The sequence below is a fragment of the Simochromis diagramma genome, unplaced genomic scaffold (genome assembly GCF_900408965.1).
Source record: "Simochromis diagramma unplaced genomic scaffold, fSimDia1.1 OVJJ01000304.1, whole genome shotgun sequence".
Classification (NCBI taxonomy): Eukaryota; Metazoa; Chordata; class Actinopteri; order Cichliformes; family Cichlidae; genus Simochromis; species Simochromis diagramma.
Window position 1 is genome coordinate 3,749,769 of NW_024387030.1, and position 15,848 is coordinate 3,765,616.

At 39.3% G+C, this 15,848-nt stretch overlaps 1 protein-coding gene across 2 annotated transcripts; it reads left to right on the top strand.

The window, feature by feature from the left end:
* Window positions 1–37: 37 nt before the first annotated feature.
* Window positions 38–11,819, top strand: LOC120739677 (tandem C2 domains nuclear protein). Of its 2 annotated transcripts, XM_040041552.1 has the most exons (12): window positions 41–528; window positions 1,461–1,535; window positions 1,623–1,784; window positions 2,560–2,730; window positions 3,126–3,205; window positions 5,002–5,059; window positions 5,615–5,715; window positions 6,255–6,371; window positions 6,468–6,659; window positions 9,890–10,004; window positions 10,110–10,306; window positions 10,463–11,819. In XM_040041552.1, exons 2-12 carry the CDS (start codon window positions 1,469–1,471, stop codon window positions 10,571–10,573), a joined length of 1,371 nt encoding a protein of 456 aa, XP_039897486.1. In that variant the 5' UTR covers window positions 41–528; window positions 1,461–1,468; the 3' UTR covers window positions 10,574–11,819. The 2 variants fall into 2 exon arrangements, with proteins under 2 accessions (XP_039897487.1, XP_039897486.1); XM_040041553.1 differs by lacking the exon at window positions 1,623–1,784 and having other exon boundaries at window positions 38–528.
* Window positions 11,820–15,848: the final 4,029 nt, after the last annotated feature.

Consider the following 15,848-nt stretch of genomic DNA (forward strand, 5'->3'; position numbering starts at 1 on the left):
GTTTTGCAATCAGCGAATTCAGTCTACATTAATTAATCGGTGGGTAATATGTCAAATATAGGCGACTTAGAAGGAAAACAGTAGCTTGAGAAAGTTATGACGTGTTTTCTTTCAATTTCTTATTTGCGTCATTGTTATCTCAGCAAGGAGCCGTAAATCTGTCAGTAAGCGCCGATCCCGGGAGATGGCCAAGTTCCTGCTGGGATGATGCACACAATGCAAACATATCGACCGAGGATGAAAAGAAACAAATGACAGTGAGCACACAGCGATGAGTGAAAAACAAAAAGGTAATAATAGAAAGCGCTGTGATCACAGCTGTTCGGGGAAGGAAGCGCGCGCCACTGTCAGTCCGGGAATGACAGAGGAGAGAAGCGTGGGCGGGAGTAAGAGGGAGGGAGCCAGACCTGTAACGAAAGTCAGCCTTAAACCTGAGCTCGGTGGCATTTCTCTCCCGCCTGCCGGTGAGTGTGAACCTCAGGCCTGGGTGGTCGAAGCGGATCCTCTTTAAATGAAAACAAGGCGTCGGTAAGTTTATTTTTTATAAACTTTTTTTTTTTGTATCTGTGTTTTGTTTGGTAAGTTAAAGTGATGTTTGATGATATGCTATTTTTAGCGTGCGCCATAGGGAAATTCCTCCATCCACTGGCAGCCCAACTGGTTTATTAAATAACTAGTTATTAAGTTTTAAGCGGTGAGTTAATCAATAATCCCGGTTAATCAAAGCCCCCTGAAGAAAGTCATGGCAGTGAATGTAGTTGTTTGTTTCTGGGGACTAGAATAGTTGTAGAAGTGGTGCGGAATGACTGAACTTTCTTATGTTTATGTGTCTTATGATTTTTTTTTATGTGCTCCTAATTTGAGCATATAACAAATAACATATTTTTTAATGTATCCGATTTATAAAGTGTGGTCACACCGTAGCAACAGGTACTTATACCACATTTAAGCACACTGTCAAAAAATGACATGTTACCAAATTAAATTTGGGGGTGATATGAGGGGACCTTGAGATCTCAGATCATATCAGAGAGTGGAATTCAGCAGATATAAAATAGCCTACCACACTGTGGCAACTGCAGAGCAGGTAAACAAGTTCAGCACATTTTGGGGACTTTCCTAAAATTTGTTAGACTTGTGCAAGCGGACTATTTGTTTTAAAGGTGGTGACTGCGGCTCAGGAAGCAGAGCAGGTCATCCACTTATTGGAAGGTCACTGGTTTAATCCTGGGTACCTTGAGTCTGCATGCTTGCATGAATGTCAGAGTAACTCAGTGACTGAGGCTTACAGATCAAAGTGCTTTGAGTGTTCAGTTAGATTAGAAGTAGAAAACCCAGGTCATTTTGGCATGTTCCATGAATAATTTTTGGCTTTGGCTTTTCATTGTTATCCACCTTGTTACTGTTTACCATGCAATCTGCAACTTCCACTTACTATTTCAACATTTAAATATTTCCAGATTCAGCCATGGAGTGCATCAAAAACTGCTGCAAGAACTTCATGAAGAAGAACGAGCAGGAGCGGGAGACCCAAGGTAAGCTGCCGTCCTGCACAGATGTGTATCAGACAGGTTTCAACAGACCTACTTGTGTCTCACTGAATAATATCTTCTGTTTTAAAGTGATTGCACTGAAGATGCCCCCTAACACAGCAGCAGCTCCAGGACCAAATGTATCTGAAGATTACTTACTTTCCAAGATGCCCCCAGACGGCAGAGAGGTTCCCTTTGTTGTGCCGACCTATGTCCAACCAAGCTACCCTAATTTACAGGCTGAGCCACAGAGTACGTACTTGTATCAGTTAGTACATTTTAAGTCTTAAGGTGTGTATATGATTTAAAGAATCAAACAGTGATGATCCAAATTAGTTATAGCGTGTGAGAGGATAGTGATGACTTATAGGATGGGCTGGTAAATAATGATACTTCCAGTAATGAGACTGAACTGTTGGTTTCGGTTCTGCTTCATATCAATATTTAAATATGTGCAGTCTGCCTTAAGAGTTATCCTAAAAGCAAAACATATAAATTAACAGACAAATTATAACAAAAATGACTTTTGCTGGTGATTGTTTGCCAAATCTGGCTCATTTGGGCTGAATTCCTTCTAAATGAAGCCGAATTTCTGCTCAACTCAGCCCACGTCTACACTCAGATTCCAGGAAATATCACAACAAAACATATGACTACGCTAACTTAGAAGTTTACACCTGGGGTATGATCAACTAGTGCAGGATCCCACTGCCAAAAGTGGAAACATTTACTTTTAATTTTAATTCACTCTTAAATTCAACAAGAAGCCCCACAAGACAGATAAGTGAAAGTTACATAACATGCCTCAACTCAGGGTTAGTTTGACGCAAAGGCTACGGCAAACAAACAGAATCTAAGCTGCAGTAAATCTATCTCAGGGGTTATTAAGATATTATCGGCTCTCTTCAATGCACTGAAGTGAAGGCACTTTGTTTCTTGATGAATAGCTATTCATACTTGTTAGAGATGCAGAGAACAATAATGTGCTTGAAGCATGATAACAACCAGCTGCGCTGTTTGCTTGCAGGTTCAGCCCGGTGCACATATGCAGCAAGGAAGGCAGAGCTGGTCAGCACCACTCCCTTCATCTACTACCCCGAGTCCTTTTTCCATCAGGGTCACATGGCAGAGCACATCTCCCCCGGCTCGAGCCGCCGAGACACAATGAAGAAGAGAAGCTTTGGTCCACAAAGCCCAGGTACCAAATACCAGAAAAAGTGGTATTTTGTTGTTTAATATGAAACACAACAGACTGAATACCTGTCCAAGGTGTACCCCATACCCACCTCTCGCCTAATGGCAGCTGGGACAGGCTCCAATTCCAACATGATCCTAAATTGGATAAGTGGAAGAAAACGGATGGATGAAAGGAATATGAAAGAAGAATTTGGGCATGATTTAACTAAAATTGTAGTAAACATATTAAATAATGACAAAATTGGACATAGACACATGTTTCATCTTAGTACTGAGTAGTTTATTCAGTAGTTTACTGAGCTCTACCTGAACTCATCAACAGATTGCTGCAGAGTGAAGCATGAATTATCTCAGGACTGAAACAGCTTCAAAACATCTTTTTATCTTTTTTCCCAGGTTGGAATATGAAGTTAGGTGGCCAGGAGCGACTGAGCAGCTCCATGTTTGATTTGTCCAACCCCCAGGGTCACATGCAGGTGAGACTGTCCTCTATCTAATCTGTATTCACACAGAATTCTCACCTTGTCTCAACCAAGACTAAATATAGTTTTTATAGTTTCCACTGTCCTCAGCAGCATAGTGGAGCATTGCAAACCAGGCTCAGAAGCTGGTATTTTGATTTAAGCAGCAAACAGTGTAATGTGTACTGTGTAATGCAGCTACCTCTATATTTACCATACAGACATGAGATTGGTATGACTCCTGTCCCATAACACTTGGTAGAAAAAAGAAGAGAGAATAAGTGTTCTGAGATTAGTTAAGCCAAGTAGTAGTTATCAACTGATCTGACAATGAAATAAAGATGAAATCTTCTTTAGAGGATGTTTACAGTCGCGTTTAGTTATGTAACTGTGTAATTTATTTCGGTAGTAGACCTCATTTAAAGCATTCAGTTACCTTCAGTCTCAACTAATAATCTATGGCTAAGATAAGCCTATAATTTTGTTTTAAAATTACGGCGATGAATTTGAAAGTTGTGATTCATTTTTGGGCTTATTCTTCCACTTTAGTAGCTATGATAAAATCTACTTCCACATGTGATTCAGCTCCAGCTGTTTTGATTGAACATACCTGTTGATTGCCTATGATAAAGTGGCCATTTATCAGTAATGCCAATTTAAAAAAGGACCAGGTTGGGTTGGATTTCTTTGTTCAATAAAGGATGTGGTGTGACACACCTGTCATCAGCTCCTTGTTACTTTACATAAATAGTTGACTGTCTCTTACAATCAATCTAGTCACTCCCTAAACCTAAATAAACATTACAAAACCTCATTCAGAGCCCACGGTGTGAAAAATGTCAGAGCAGTTTCTTCCTGGGAACTAACACAGATACATTTCTGTGCATTTCTTTTGGCTTGATGGCTCACTACGGCATCCATTGCATGCACAACTCCAGTTAAATTAGCATAGCTGTTTAGTTTGACACCATCATGAGCAAACAAAAGTTTTATAGGCAGAAAATCCAGAGGATACTGCAGGGCAATCACAGGGGAGCTACACACCACATCATACTATGTTTTTTCTCCATTTTACTCTAAATGGCACCACAATTTATAAAATGAACAACATTCTTTGTAAAAGAAAACTTAAACTGATGAGCCAAAATATGAACTTTTTAGAAGGTTTGAGCCCCTTTATGTGTGGTTTAAAACAAACACAGCATTTTATAAAAAGAACATCAAACAAGTCAAACATGGTGGCGGTAGTGTAATGCTTTGCTGCTTCAGGACCTGACGACTTGCTAAAGTTCACGTGGGTTATGTAATAGCACAATGATCTGAAAGTAAGTGCAGCAAGTCCACCTACGAATGTTAAAAACACACACAAAAAAGCAAAAAAAAAAAAAAGGACTGACCTTGTCAAAATCTCAACTAAAATCAGATTGAGATGCTTTGGCCTGACCTTAAATGGGTCGTTCACACTCAAAAACTCCTCCACTTTGGCCTCTTTAAAACAATTCAGGAAAGCAGAACGAGCCAAAATTCCTACACAATGATGCGAATGACTCATTTTGAATTATGACAAACACTTGGTCGCAGTTCTTGGTGCAAGGGTGGAACAACCAGTTATTGTTTTAGAAGCAATTACATTTCCACACAGGGCCAGGTAGGTTTGGATAGCTTTTTACCCCTAATAACTGAAATTGTATTCTTAAAATTTCTTTAATGATAAGTGTGACACATTTGCTAAGAAAAAAAGGGGGTGTGGGATCAAGAAGGGGGAAACTGGTCTGGTCTTACACGTGTCGTCTGTTCTGTTTTCCTTGCAGCGGTTTGAGTCCCTCAGCAGTGCATCCTCCAAGATGAGCTCCATGACAAGCAGCCTGGGTAAACATCATACAAACAAACCTTTTTGTTCTAGCAGTTTCCCAATGTAAAAAGAAAAAGTGACTTTCAACCTTAGTTCCTGATATATAATGTTTCTGGCTTTTTCATACAGCCAAGCAAATCACTTTTGGGACAAAGGCACAGTTTTTGAAATTAAACAATCAAGATGTGACTGAAGTGGAGACTTTTAAGGGGTTTAATCAAAATGTAGCATTTACTGTTTAGGAATTTTCAGAGGTTCAAAAGTAGCTGGAAAAGCAATTATAATCCCAAATATAAGGATTGTTTTTAATATCACAATTAAAATAATTGCTTGAAATTTAGAACTCATGGACATCACCAATTTCTGTGTTTCCTCCCTTGAGATGCTCCTCTCACCCTTTAGTGCAGCCATCTTGAGTTACTGTGTGTTTGTAAATCTTTCTGCGTTGAGTTTTGAGTTTAACAATTGAAAAGCATCATCTTTAAAATCTTTAAAACATCATATTATACAGTACATAAACTCGTATTTAAATGCTAACGCCACATCCTGCTGTCTGTTTCCAAATGTTGCAGAGTCTGTCACCTTGTCTGGGGATGAGCGCGAGTTGGGGAAGGTGTGTGTCCGGCTGAACTATCAGGAGGCTCTGGAGCAGGTGTGGATCACCCTGGTTCAGGTAAGGTTACATGCAGTATGGAGGGGGGGGATTCAGGGACAAAAAGCCCTATTGTGGTCACTGGTACCATTTCTCAATGGACCCTCTGTGCGTCCAGAATACAGCTCTCCTTTAGCTCCTCTCAATGCTCTATTAACTCCGGCTCAGACACTCAGAAGGAAAAGTTCCTCTAAGGGAACTGAACTGTCCTGACTGACGTTACAATAGTTCCAACATCTTCTAAGGAAGTGTATGTTTATTCAGAAATCAAAACCCTACACTAAATAAACTTCTACTGCAGATATGTACTCTAACTCCACAAGGCGTACTCTTCTGCCAGCTTTGATTTGGGATTTGTTGTTGGTTTGGGTTTGTGTTTTATCCTAAGGTCACATTAGTGGCACTTGATCTTGCCACTAATGTCTGGCCTGATGACTTTCTTAGAACAAAACCTGAACTGTTTTTTTTTTTTCTTTCATCTTTTGTTCCAAGTAGAGCGCCGTGGATAAAACCTTTGTTGTTCTACACACAGACTGAACCACATCTTCTTTTTTTAACAGTGCTCAGACCTCAACCTTCATCCGGATGGAGGGGAGCAGCAAATGATTGGTTTCAAATCAATCATTACCACCCCCAAACCCATACAGTTCAAGAGCTCAGTTAGAGAGTACTGTCAGGTATTGATGCTGTTTATATTTATTAAGTATTTATAGGCCCTTAAACCGCTATTGCAGAACTGCCTAATCTCTACTTTAACCTTTCTTTGCTTTCAGGATGTGTCCTTCATGGAGACCTTTGTGTTTGCGCTGCATCTCCAGCTGTTGCGCTGCAGTGCCCTGGTGCTGCGACTGCAGACACACAACCCCAAAAAACGTACGGTGGCAGAGTGTGTTCTTTCCCTGCGACACCTCGGTTCTCAGGAGACGGAGCACTGGCTTGAACTCAACCCTCCGTCTAAATCTTCGGTAGGAGTTCACTACATTGTTCATTAGGTGGGCCTGTAGCGCTGAAGCTTGGTTTACAGAGTCTGTTTGCTGTTTCCATGATGCTTTCCGTCACTGATGTGTTAAATAGTAATACAGGACAATGAAAGACGTATACAGAGAGAGAAAGTTGTTATTCTGTATCTATCTCTGCCAATCTTGTTGCTGTTTTAGGGCAATGTTGCATCAGTACTTTGCATGAATTCTGCAGCTGTTTTTACTTTTATGTTAGCTCTAAGTTTTAGATAAGATTGTAACTTATTTGAAAGCAAAGAATAAGAAAAGTATTAACTGCCATCTATGTGATTCGTACTTGGCCACAACTTTCCAACTCCTTTGGCCAAGAGCAAAAACTCTGTGTGGGAATTCCCTGGATTTTTACTACCTATTCTTCACCATTTCCTGTGTTGGCTGCTTTCCTTTGTCACTTCTTTTTAAAAGTATAGAAAATAAGGAGAAAGTGCAAAAGGTGCCTTGTAAAACTGTCCCCATGATGCATGGTAGTCCACTGACACACACTATCCTCTTGGCCCGAACAGAAAAATATTAATGCTGTTGCTGAATTTGTTGCATAATCACAGGAAAAACAGAAATGGAATTCATTTTTCAGGGAATAAGGAAACAGGCTTTAACAATAAGAGAGTAAAAAGCAGAAAGCATGTCCTGGAAATGTGAGACATGGAAAGTAGGTCAGACCTTAAACCACTTTACCAGTGCAGAGTGGTTTTGTTGATAAATGGATTTATGTCTGGCCAGTGATGGTAAAATACAAACTGTCTGTATAGTTGGAAAATCAGAGGGTGACTCATCATTAGATTTCAGAGGGACAAATTGATTCACTCGGTTATTTTACCCATCTGCTGGACACAAAAGAGCAAAATTGTCCAAATCACTGTCATTCAGAGGGGGCTCTTAAGGCTGAAGACAGCTGAACCCAATGAAGAAAAAAAGTAGAATTATTAAGTGGGAAAACTGGTTTGCAGCATGTTTAGGAGTTCTGAGAGGCCATAGTTAGGCCCATAAGTCTTTGGACACTGAAATGTGCTTCATAGTTTTGCCTCTGTACACCACTGCAGTGGATTTTATCTTAAACAATCAATATGTGATTGAACTGCAGATTTTTAGCTTCAGTTCAAGGGGTTTGGTAAAAGAATTGCATCATCTGTTTAGGAATTACAGCAATTTTTATATAGTCCCCTTCTGCCTACTGTTCAAAAATGGACTATTAAGGAGTTTCTTGGTGAGGTAAGGTCTGTCCCTTTATTTTTCTGCAAACCAAAACCTGTCAGAGAGATAACAAGGACTTTAAGAGTGGGCAAGTCATCCATCCATCCATCCATCTTCATCCGCTTTATCTGGGGCCGGGTCGCGGGGACAGCAGCCTAAGCAGAGAAGCCCAGACCTCCCTCTCCCCAGCCACCTCCTCCAGCTTATCCGGGAGGACACCAAGGCGTTCCCAGGCCTGCCGAGAGATATAATCTCTCCAGCGTGTCCTGGGTCTGCCCCGGGGCCTCCTCCCGGTGGAGTGGGCAAGTCAACAAGAAGAAATAAACTGGCCAGCAAAATAACACCAAAGGGCCTGAAAGCCTGGTTGACCTCATATCTTTATTTAAGAAAAACACATCTTCACAACATCTAACAACGCTAAGAACACACTCAAAGAAGTAGGTTTTATCATTGTTGGGTGTTCATAGCAGGCTGCAAACTACTGGATACACTCAAGAACAGGAAGGTCAGAAAACACCTAATAGAGTCAGCAAAGATCTGGGGAAAAGTCTTAGGACAGAAGAAATTTCTTACCAAGATGAACTTTTCTTTAGCATTTCATGATCCAAAGCTCCCCTACCGCCCAGAATATCTGCCAAACATGGTGGAGGCAACATGGCATGGTGATGTATGAAACAGGGCTACTAGAGTTTATTGATGACGTGACTGCTTATAGAGGCAGAATGGTTACGGTTAGGATGAACTGTGAAGTGTACATGGCTGTGCTCTTTGATACAGCCAAATTCTGCAAAACTCATTGCACAGCACTTCATAGTACAAACAGATAATGACCTGACACATCCTGTAAAAGCACCCCAAGAAATGGGATGTTCTTCAATGGCCTAAGCAGTCCACTGACATCAGCCCAACATAGCAGTGTTTCCGTTACTGAAGACAAAACTGAAGGCAGAAAGATCCACAAATAATCAGCAGCTAAAGATGGCTCCAGTAAAAGCCTGGTGGAGCATCTTTAAGAGGAAATGCAGCCTCCGGTTAGGTCTGTGGTTTCTGCAAAGACTTCTCAACCAAGTATTTAAAACATCTCTTGTATTTCAGATTATTCAGCTTGTCCAGTTACTCTCGAGCCTGTGAAAAGTAAAATAAAAAGGCTGTAAGTACAGACTAGTTACTGAAATAGTTTTGTTGAACCCCTAAAGTCAAAGCCCAAAATCGGCACTTCATCTTGACTATTGTACAGAAAACAAATGACCAAAAATACTTCACTGTCCCAAAATATCTCATTGTCAAAACTGTATTAATGTCTAAAAGTTGTTAAGAGTGTTGGTGATAATGTAAACACAGCAGTGAAGGGGAAAAAACCACAACACTGAGTAATGAAAGAAAAGTAACCGTGTCAATCTCTTCTTTGTTTTTAGCTGTTCAACAGGAACCTGTATGGTGTCACTGCATCAGTTTTACAGCTGTTCTTTCAAACCAAACGCCTTATGAGCAACAGTGTTTAACTTGTTTTATTTATTTTGGATTATTAAATGACTCTACATAGCCTCCTTTGACAAACAGCCTTTATATTGTTTTAATTCTTTGAAATATGTCCTGTAACAAGAAAAAGCAGTAAAAGCACCTTGTAGTCTAAAACTTTGTTGATAAGACCAAAAGCATACTCTATACTGTAACTGTAGCCACTTTACCATTATTAAAGCTCAATCTGTTGAAGCTTTCATGTTATGAGCGCAACTAAAACATGCCCTGACAACCTGCACTGACCACTTTAAAGGCAGAACAGTGGTTAAAGGTCCAAATGCGCAAGACTGGAGCTACTTTGGGTCTAATTTACTAGAAAGCAGCTAATGGATTTTTACTTAATTATAACTTATAAGGTGCAGAAATGTGATGTTCTTATTTGAGGACAGTGGCTCGCAAGAGGTTTATTATTTCTTTCTAAATGTTAGTAAATGTAAAAGCTCATTGACACCATTCTCTTACAGGTGTGCCACTCTGAGCTGCATCTTACTACGTGCTTTCAGCCGGTGAATGGACGCATCCAGGTCCAGGTCCTTGCTGCTCAAAACCTCCCAGTGTCCTCCTCACCGCTCACTCAAGGTACCTGTAAAATACACATCTGTATTTTTCAATATTTAACCCCTAAAATAAGTAGCTGTGTAGCTTTAATGGTAACTTGTCTTCTCTTGCACCTGTCCTCTGAAGCTTTTTTTGTCAAAGTGGAGATGACCCAGTTGGAGGAGGTGACGAAGAAGAAGACCCGAGTGCTCAAGGCCTCGGGAGGTCAGTGTCAGTGGGCTGAGACGTTTCACTTCCATCTGGCCACCTTAGACCACGCCTACTCACTCTCAGTGAAACTCTACAGTCGCAGCTCAGTCAGGAGGAAACAATATCTCGGACAGGTGAGTCCCTTGGTGTATTTTATTAGCCTATTCTTTCATTACTTCTAATATAATGATTACAATTTCATCTATTTTAGCCTAAAAGTCAAAATCAAAATGTTTTTAAGTTATTTGCAACAAACTGAGGAGTTGCCTCCTTCTCTGCGTCTGTGGCAGATTCAGCTGGGACTCAATAGCCCTATTCCAGAGGCTGTGGAGCAGTGGAAGGACACAATGGCTCATCCAGAGAAAGTGGTGGCAGCGTGGCACAGGCTGAGTTCTTCCTAAACCTCTTCTCTCAGCTACTGACATAGTGCTCTCGCGCTGCACATCTCGCTGTGCCTGCTTACTTTTCCAGTTGGCCAGCCACAGTCCTGTACGTTGACATAGTCAACTCTGATTGACCAGACTGTAAACTGGTGAACGTGCTCTCTGGGAAATTTCCACAGAGACAGTGCACGTATTCAGTGATCAGTTATTAATAAGGGTTTCGAACAAAATGTAGATGGTCGAAAGGTTATTTTTTGTGTGTGTGTTTACTGTAGACTAAATGAAGGATATTTCTTAAAAACAGTAGAGCATTTGCTAAATTAACAATTCAATTGCTTAGCATTTAGCTGTACTGTACATAAGCTGTTTTCTGCAAGTTGCATGACGTGGAAGTATCACTGCTTTATGAGTCTGCTTCATTTAGCAAAGAAAGTTTACAAGCAGGAGAAAGGTGATAGGAAAACCATATTTACTTTAGTGGTTTCAGACTGTAAAGAAGATTCATCTAATAGTGTAAGGTTGGTGGTATTCTGTATTTTTAAAACCATAAAAAGTCTGCTATTCAGTCACTTATTAACTAAAGATCTTTTAAAATTCTTTTAAAAAAGCCAGAAATATTTAGTGTCATTTATATTTTTTAAAGCAAGCTGGCTAGCATGACGACAGCAGAATGAAATTTCATAGTCTTAGGCATAAAATGAAATATAAAATAATTATAAAACCTACAAAAATAGTATTTTTCTTCTGGTCCTGTGCAAAACTTTTGAGCCACTCATGTCTTTATATTTTGCTTCCATGGACTTACTTGTAATTTTAATAGGCTTTCAGACAGCCTTTCAAAGCTTTTCTTTGGACACTGGCTGCTTTTTATTCATTTTCAGTCAAGTTCTTGTACCTGACCAGTTTCAGAGGAGCTTTTTTATTTTATTAGGCTCTAACAATGACATGTGAATAAATCAGGCACCTAACTTGAGGAATGAACAAGTGTTTTGTAGAAAAAACAATTTTAAGTTGTATCTCTCGGCACTTTACTAAATATTTTTGGAGAAACAAAATATACTTCCTTTAAAATTCCCTAAATGTAAGCTAGAAGGTTTTCCCTTACCGTAATTGAACTTTACAGGGTGTCATGTTACTGGAGAAAACAGCGGCTTCTGTGTCAAACATTAGCTCTGTGCTTCTGATTTTTTTTATATATTGAATGTAAATAAAAAGTGTTGAATGTAAAAGTTTAGTGTAATAAAAAGTTCATATTGTTTGAAAATGTGAAGTGTGTTGATTGAAAAAACAGGTTTAAATACAAGTGGCACATATAAAAAAAAACAGACTGGATTACAGCATGTATTGCACATTACACTTGTTACACACACTCTGCAGTACTTATGAGACAAGTCAACAACCATAAACCACTGTGCTACTATTGTCACTTTTTATTGAAGAAGCCTATGATTGAGAGATTGTCAAAGCAAACAGTAAGATAGTTATCCACAGTGTCCTCCCGGACGGAAACATCCTGTTTTTTTCCCCCGATTTCACTGTTATTGGAAAGTAATTTAATGCCACTGCTGTATATGGCCAATTTTATCCTTATCTCTAGAGTGACTACAGAAAGGAACAATTGTCGTTGGTGGAAAAAGGACAACAATTTCCTGTGGCACTGAAATTTTACTCCAAGCAAATGTGCCCAAAAAGAAAGAAAAATAAACAAATATGTGAATTTCTTTGAATTATTTAATAGCAAGAAATGCTAATTTGCATATGAAATAATCAGTAGCATTTTTGGCATGTGAATTGGTGCCATTTATCATCCCAAAGGGAACTCCTTTCTCTGTTTCAGAAAGCATGAGCTTGACCAGCAATGTGTTCTGTGTAACCAGCTGTGGTCACGCAAACACACACCCACCGAACAAAGAGTCTGTGAACCAAAAAAACAGCGAGTGTTTGTGCTTAAGTGTGTGTGACCAGGACAACCGGGCGCACCACGTGGGCTGACCTGCGTCAGAGTGTCTCACATCCTGGCGTGCCAAAACACATTGTCATTTTATGGAAAATAATGTTTGATTTATGGTTAATGTTACACAGAAGGAAATTCAGACGGACATTTCTTATCTGTTAAAAGGCTTAACGCTCGGCTTTTATCTTAGATAAGTATGTTTGAGTCTGACTTAGGTAAGTAAGGTGCTTGTGTCTGAAAAAGCAGGATTTGCTGTTATTGTGTCTTCTGTGTGCTTAACAGATTCCTTTGGCTGCTTGCCATCCCGAGTCCACAGCACATTCCCATTTTCTCATGAATGCATGCTTAACTGTGCAGGTTTTCTCACCTGGGAGACAGCAGAGAGTTTATAGGCGTGTAGAAGCAAAGAGCAGAGCCTCTCTAAAATCCTGGTGCTTTTCATGAAGCTTTCCAGCAGCTGTAGCCAATCGGTGTCTGCTAGACTTCACTAACTGGGAGTCATTAAACTAAAGCTCTCCATTGTGTTTGTGCTCTTTAGATCATGTTAATTGAATTATGAGAATATGAGAATTTCATTCGATGTACAGGCTGTCCAAGAAATTTGTGCTCTAATTCTGGTCTTTTGTTAGTCTTTAAATTATCACTGAATAGCAGGTTATGTATAAGAGAGTGATCCTCCCCCAAAAAGCCTGAAAAGGCAGTAAAAGTTGTACCAGTTGGTCCAGAAGGTGACATATAGGGGTCCAGGGGCATGCCCTACCTGGATATTTAGTGGAATCTGGAGGAACTTTGCTGTCTAAATTTTTAGGTTTATTTCCCAAAAATATTTGAATTTGAATTTATTTATTTAAAAGGGACAGTGCGGTTTAACATAGTCCAAGTACGAAACATGAAACTGATGTAACGCACATAAGTTTATAGCTATTGCTAATTTTCAACAATTGTCCCTTGTTGGGTTTACAATCAAAATAGGTACATTTTACAATAAAACATACATTTTCATAAAGCCAAATAACATCATAAATACAATTACAATTAATAGACAATAATTTAAAATAAAATTAAAATCATTAGTTAAAATGACTACATCTCTGATTTCCCTTTAACCAAACTTTAACCTTCAATGCAAAGGATCTGATGTCTGTAATCAATATGATTTCGGTTGGAAGTGTGTTCCACAGATGGCAGGCCTTTATGGAAAAAGCTGACTGACTGAATGTAGATCTGCGATATAATATCTTGCAAGATATTATATATTATATATGTATATTATATATACAATTAAAGAGTTAACAGTCCACTGAATTTTTACAACACAATCTTAACATTCAGTCCTATTTGAAAATCAAGTCTCTGAGCACTCTAGTTTTTCTCTTGCTGGTGCAGTTTTAACTTTGTTGGGCAGCTTTTTTTGTTTACTGCCATCAGTAAAAATGATTTATTTGCTAGACATAAGCTCAGATACACACAGTATAATAAATGAAATCCACCTTGGTGTCAGCTGTTTGATGCATTTCTTACTGAAAGCATTTTTCAGGTGCCTTCATCCTCTGCTGGAGCAATCGATCACGTCCGTGCACCACCTGCACCATGCTGGGAAGTCTGGCTTTTGATTAAAGTCGCTCATTGGATTTACACTTCTGTGTTAATATTGCCATGGGTGTCACGGTACTGGGTCACAGACCCAGTGCTTTGTGTTTATTGGTGAACTGATAGTTCTGATTATTATTATGATTTTCTGCTTAGCTTACATCTTTAGTCCTTGGATTGTGGTTTCTGTTTTGTATCATCTCTGTGCTTCAGCTTCCTATGTTTCCGCGTCTTAGTGTCAAGTCTGCATCTTGGTGCTTTGTCTCAGTTTCCCGTTTTACTTTGGTAGTCTTTGTCCCATGTTTATAATTTCAGTTCTGCTCCTCGTGTCTCGTCATGAGTGCATTATCCCAGCTGTTTCCCTCCTGTTTCCCATTCACTGATTACGCCAGTATGTATTTAAGCCCTGTGTTTTTCCCTGCCTGTTGTTCCGTCCTCTGCGTTAGTTGTGTGTTCCTCATTTGTCATGTTTTGTCAGGTTATGTCATGAACTCCCAGTTTAGATCATCCTTCCTAGTTTGAATTTAGTTTTTATTTCTTGTGCTTGTGTATTGTATTTCTAAGTTTGTTCTCTGCCAGTGAATAAAAACTGCCGCCTTTAAGTTAAATATTTCGTCTCTGAGTCCTGCACCTGAGTCCAACCATGGCCTACCACACAGCTCACCACCATGACAATAGGTATGTTTTAACCGCAAATGCTCTGAAAACCTACAAGGTAATCTATGCAGTAACCTCACGTGCACTTCCATGGGAATGCAACTCCACATTGCATTGATGCAGCCCTCAGCTTCCCCACTTTGCATTTACAGTTTTTTAATTTTAATTTACTTTTCTCAGTGAGAGATTAATAATTCTTGCCTGATTATAAAGATTAACAGATGTCAGCAAATTCCTGGAAGGAGATTTTGTTTGTACAAATAACACATTCTGGGGTAAACCTGACAGAAAGGCAGACATGAAATGTAAAACTGAGATCAGCGGTGAAACATGACATGCTATTGGGATGCAAACTATAATGTGATATTTAGAATCCCCATATCATTTCCTAAATGCTTCCAATACAAACAAAGGGAGTAGAATTTTAAGAACTGCTTTAAAGATAAGGCATTTTTTTTTGAAAGAAGTCTTACAAAGATACTGGTGGCTGATGAATTTTCCCTAAGCTTTCTTGTACATGCACCTGTCACTGAGATTTGAATTAATTTGAAAATCTCGCCTTGTTCTCCAGTTATCGCATTCACAAAATTAGGTGTCCACACGGCGCGCCCGCCCTGCAAGGTAAAAAATCTCCCATCAGCGTTTTAAGGCTGTGGGGTAAAAACCTATTTAACATTTTAATCACTTTGAACTTCATATCAATCTTTTGGCCTTGAAGGAGAGGTCAGAGGTCAATTGTGACATATTTTAGATTTAGATACTCTATACTTTTATACTTTAGTTTTAAAACTTTTACTAATTTTCAATAGGGCTGTTCAATATAACAATATATATCAGATGACGATATAAAAACATCTATCGTTTCATTTCACGCCATCGTTTGTTTCGTGGTGTCACAAAATAAACTGTTTACGGCAATATTTTCTCATCGTTTTGATGGTCACTGTAGTGGTTATATTAATTTATTAAAGTTCTCTCTTTCTCTTATATTTAATATAACCACACTACAGACGGACAAGCGGCTGTTTTTATGTGTTGTCGTTAGCAACAACAACGGTAAAACCATCGAATGTCCGCTTGTTTATTTTCCAC

Coding starts and splice junctions, on each gene's coding strand:
- LOC120739677 (XM_040041552.1), top strand. CDS start 1,469: ATGGAGTGCATCAAAAACTGCTGCAAGAACTTCATGAAGAAGAACGAG. Junction 10,005..10,109: donor CTCCTCACCGCTCACTCAAG/GTACCTGTAAAA, acceptor TGTCCTCTGAAG/CTTTTTTTGTCAAAGTGGAG. Junction 10,307..10,462: donor GGAAACAATATCTCGGACAG/GTGAGTCCCTTG, acceptor CGTCTGTGGCAG/ATTCAGCTGGGACTCAATAG.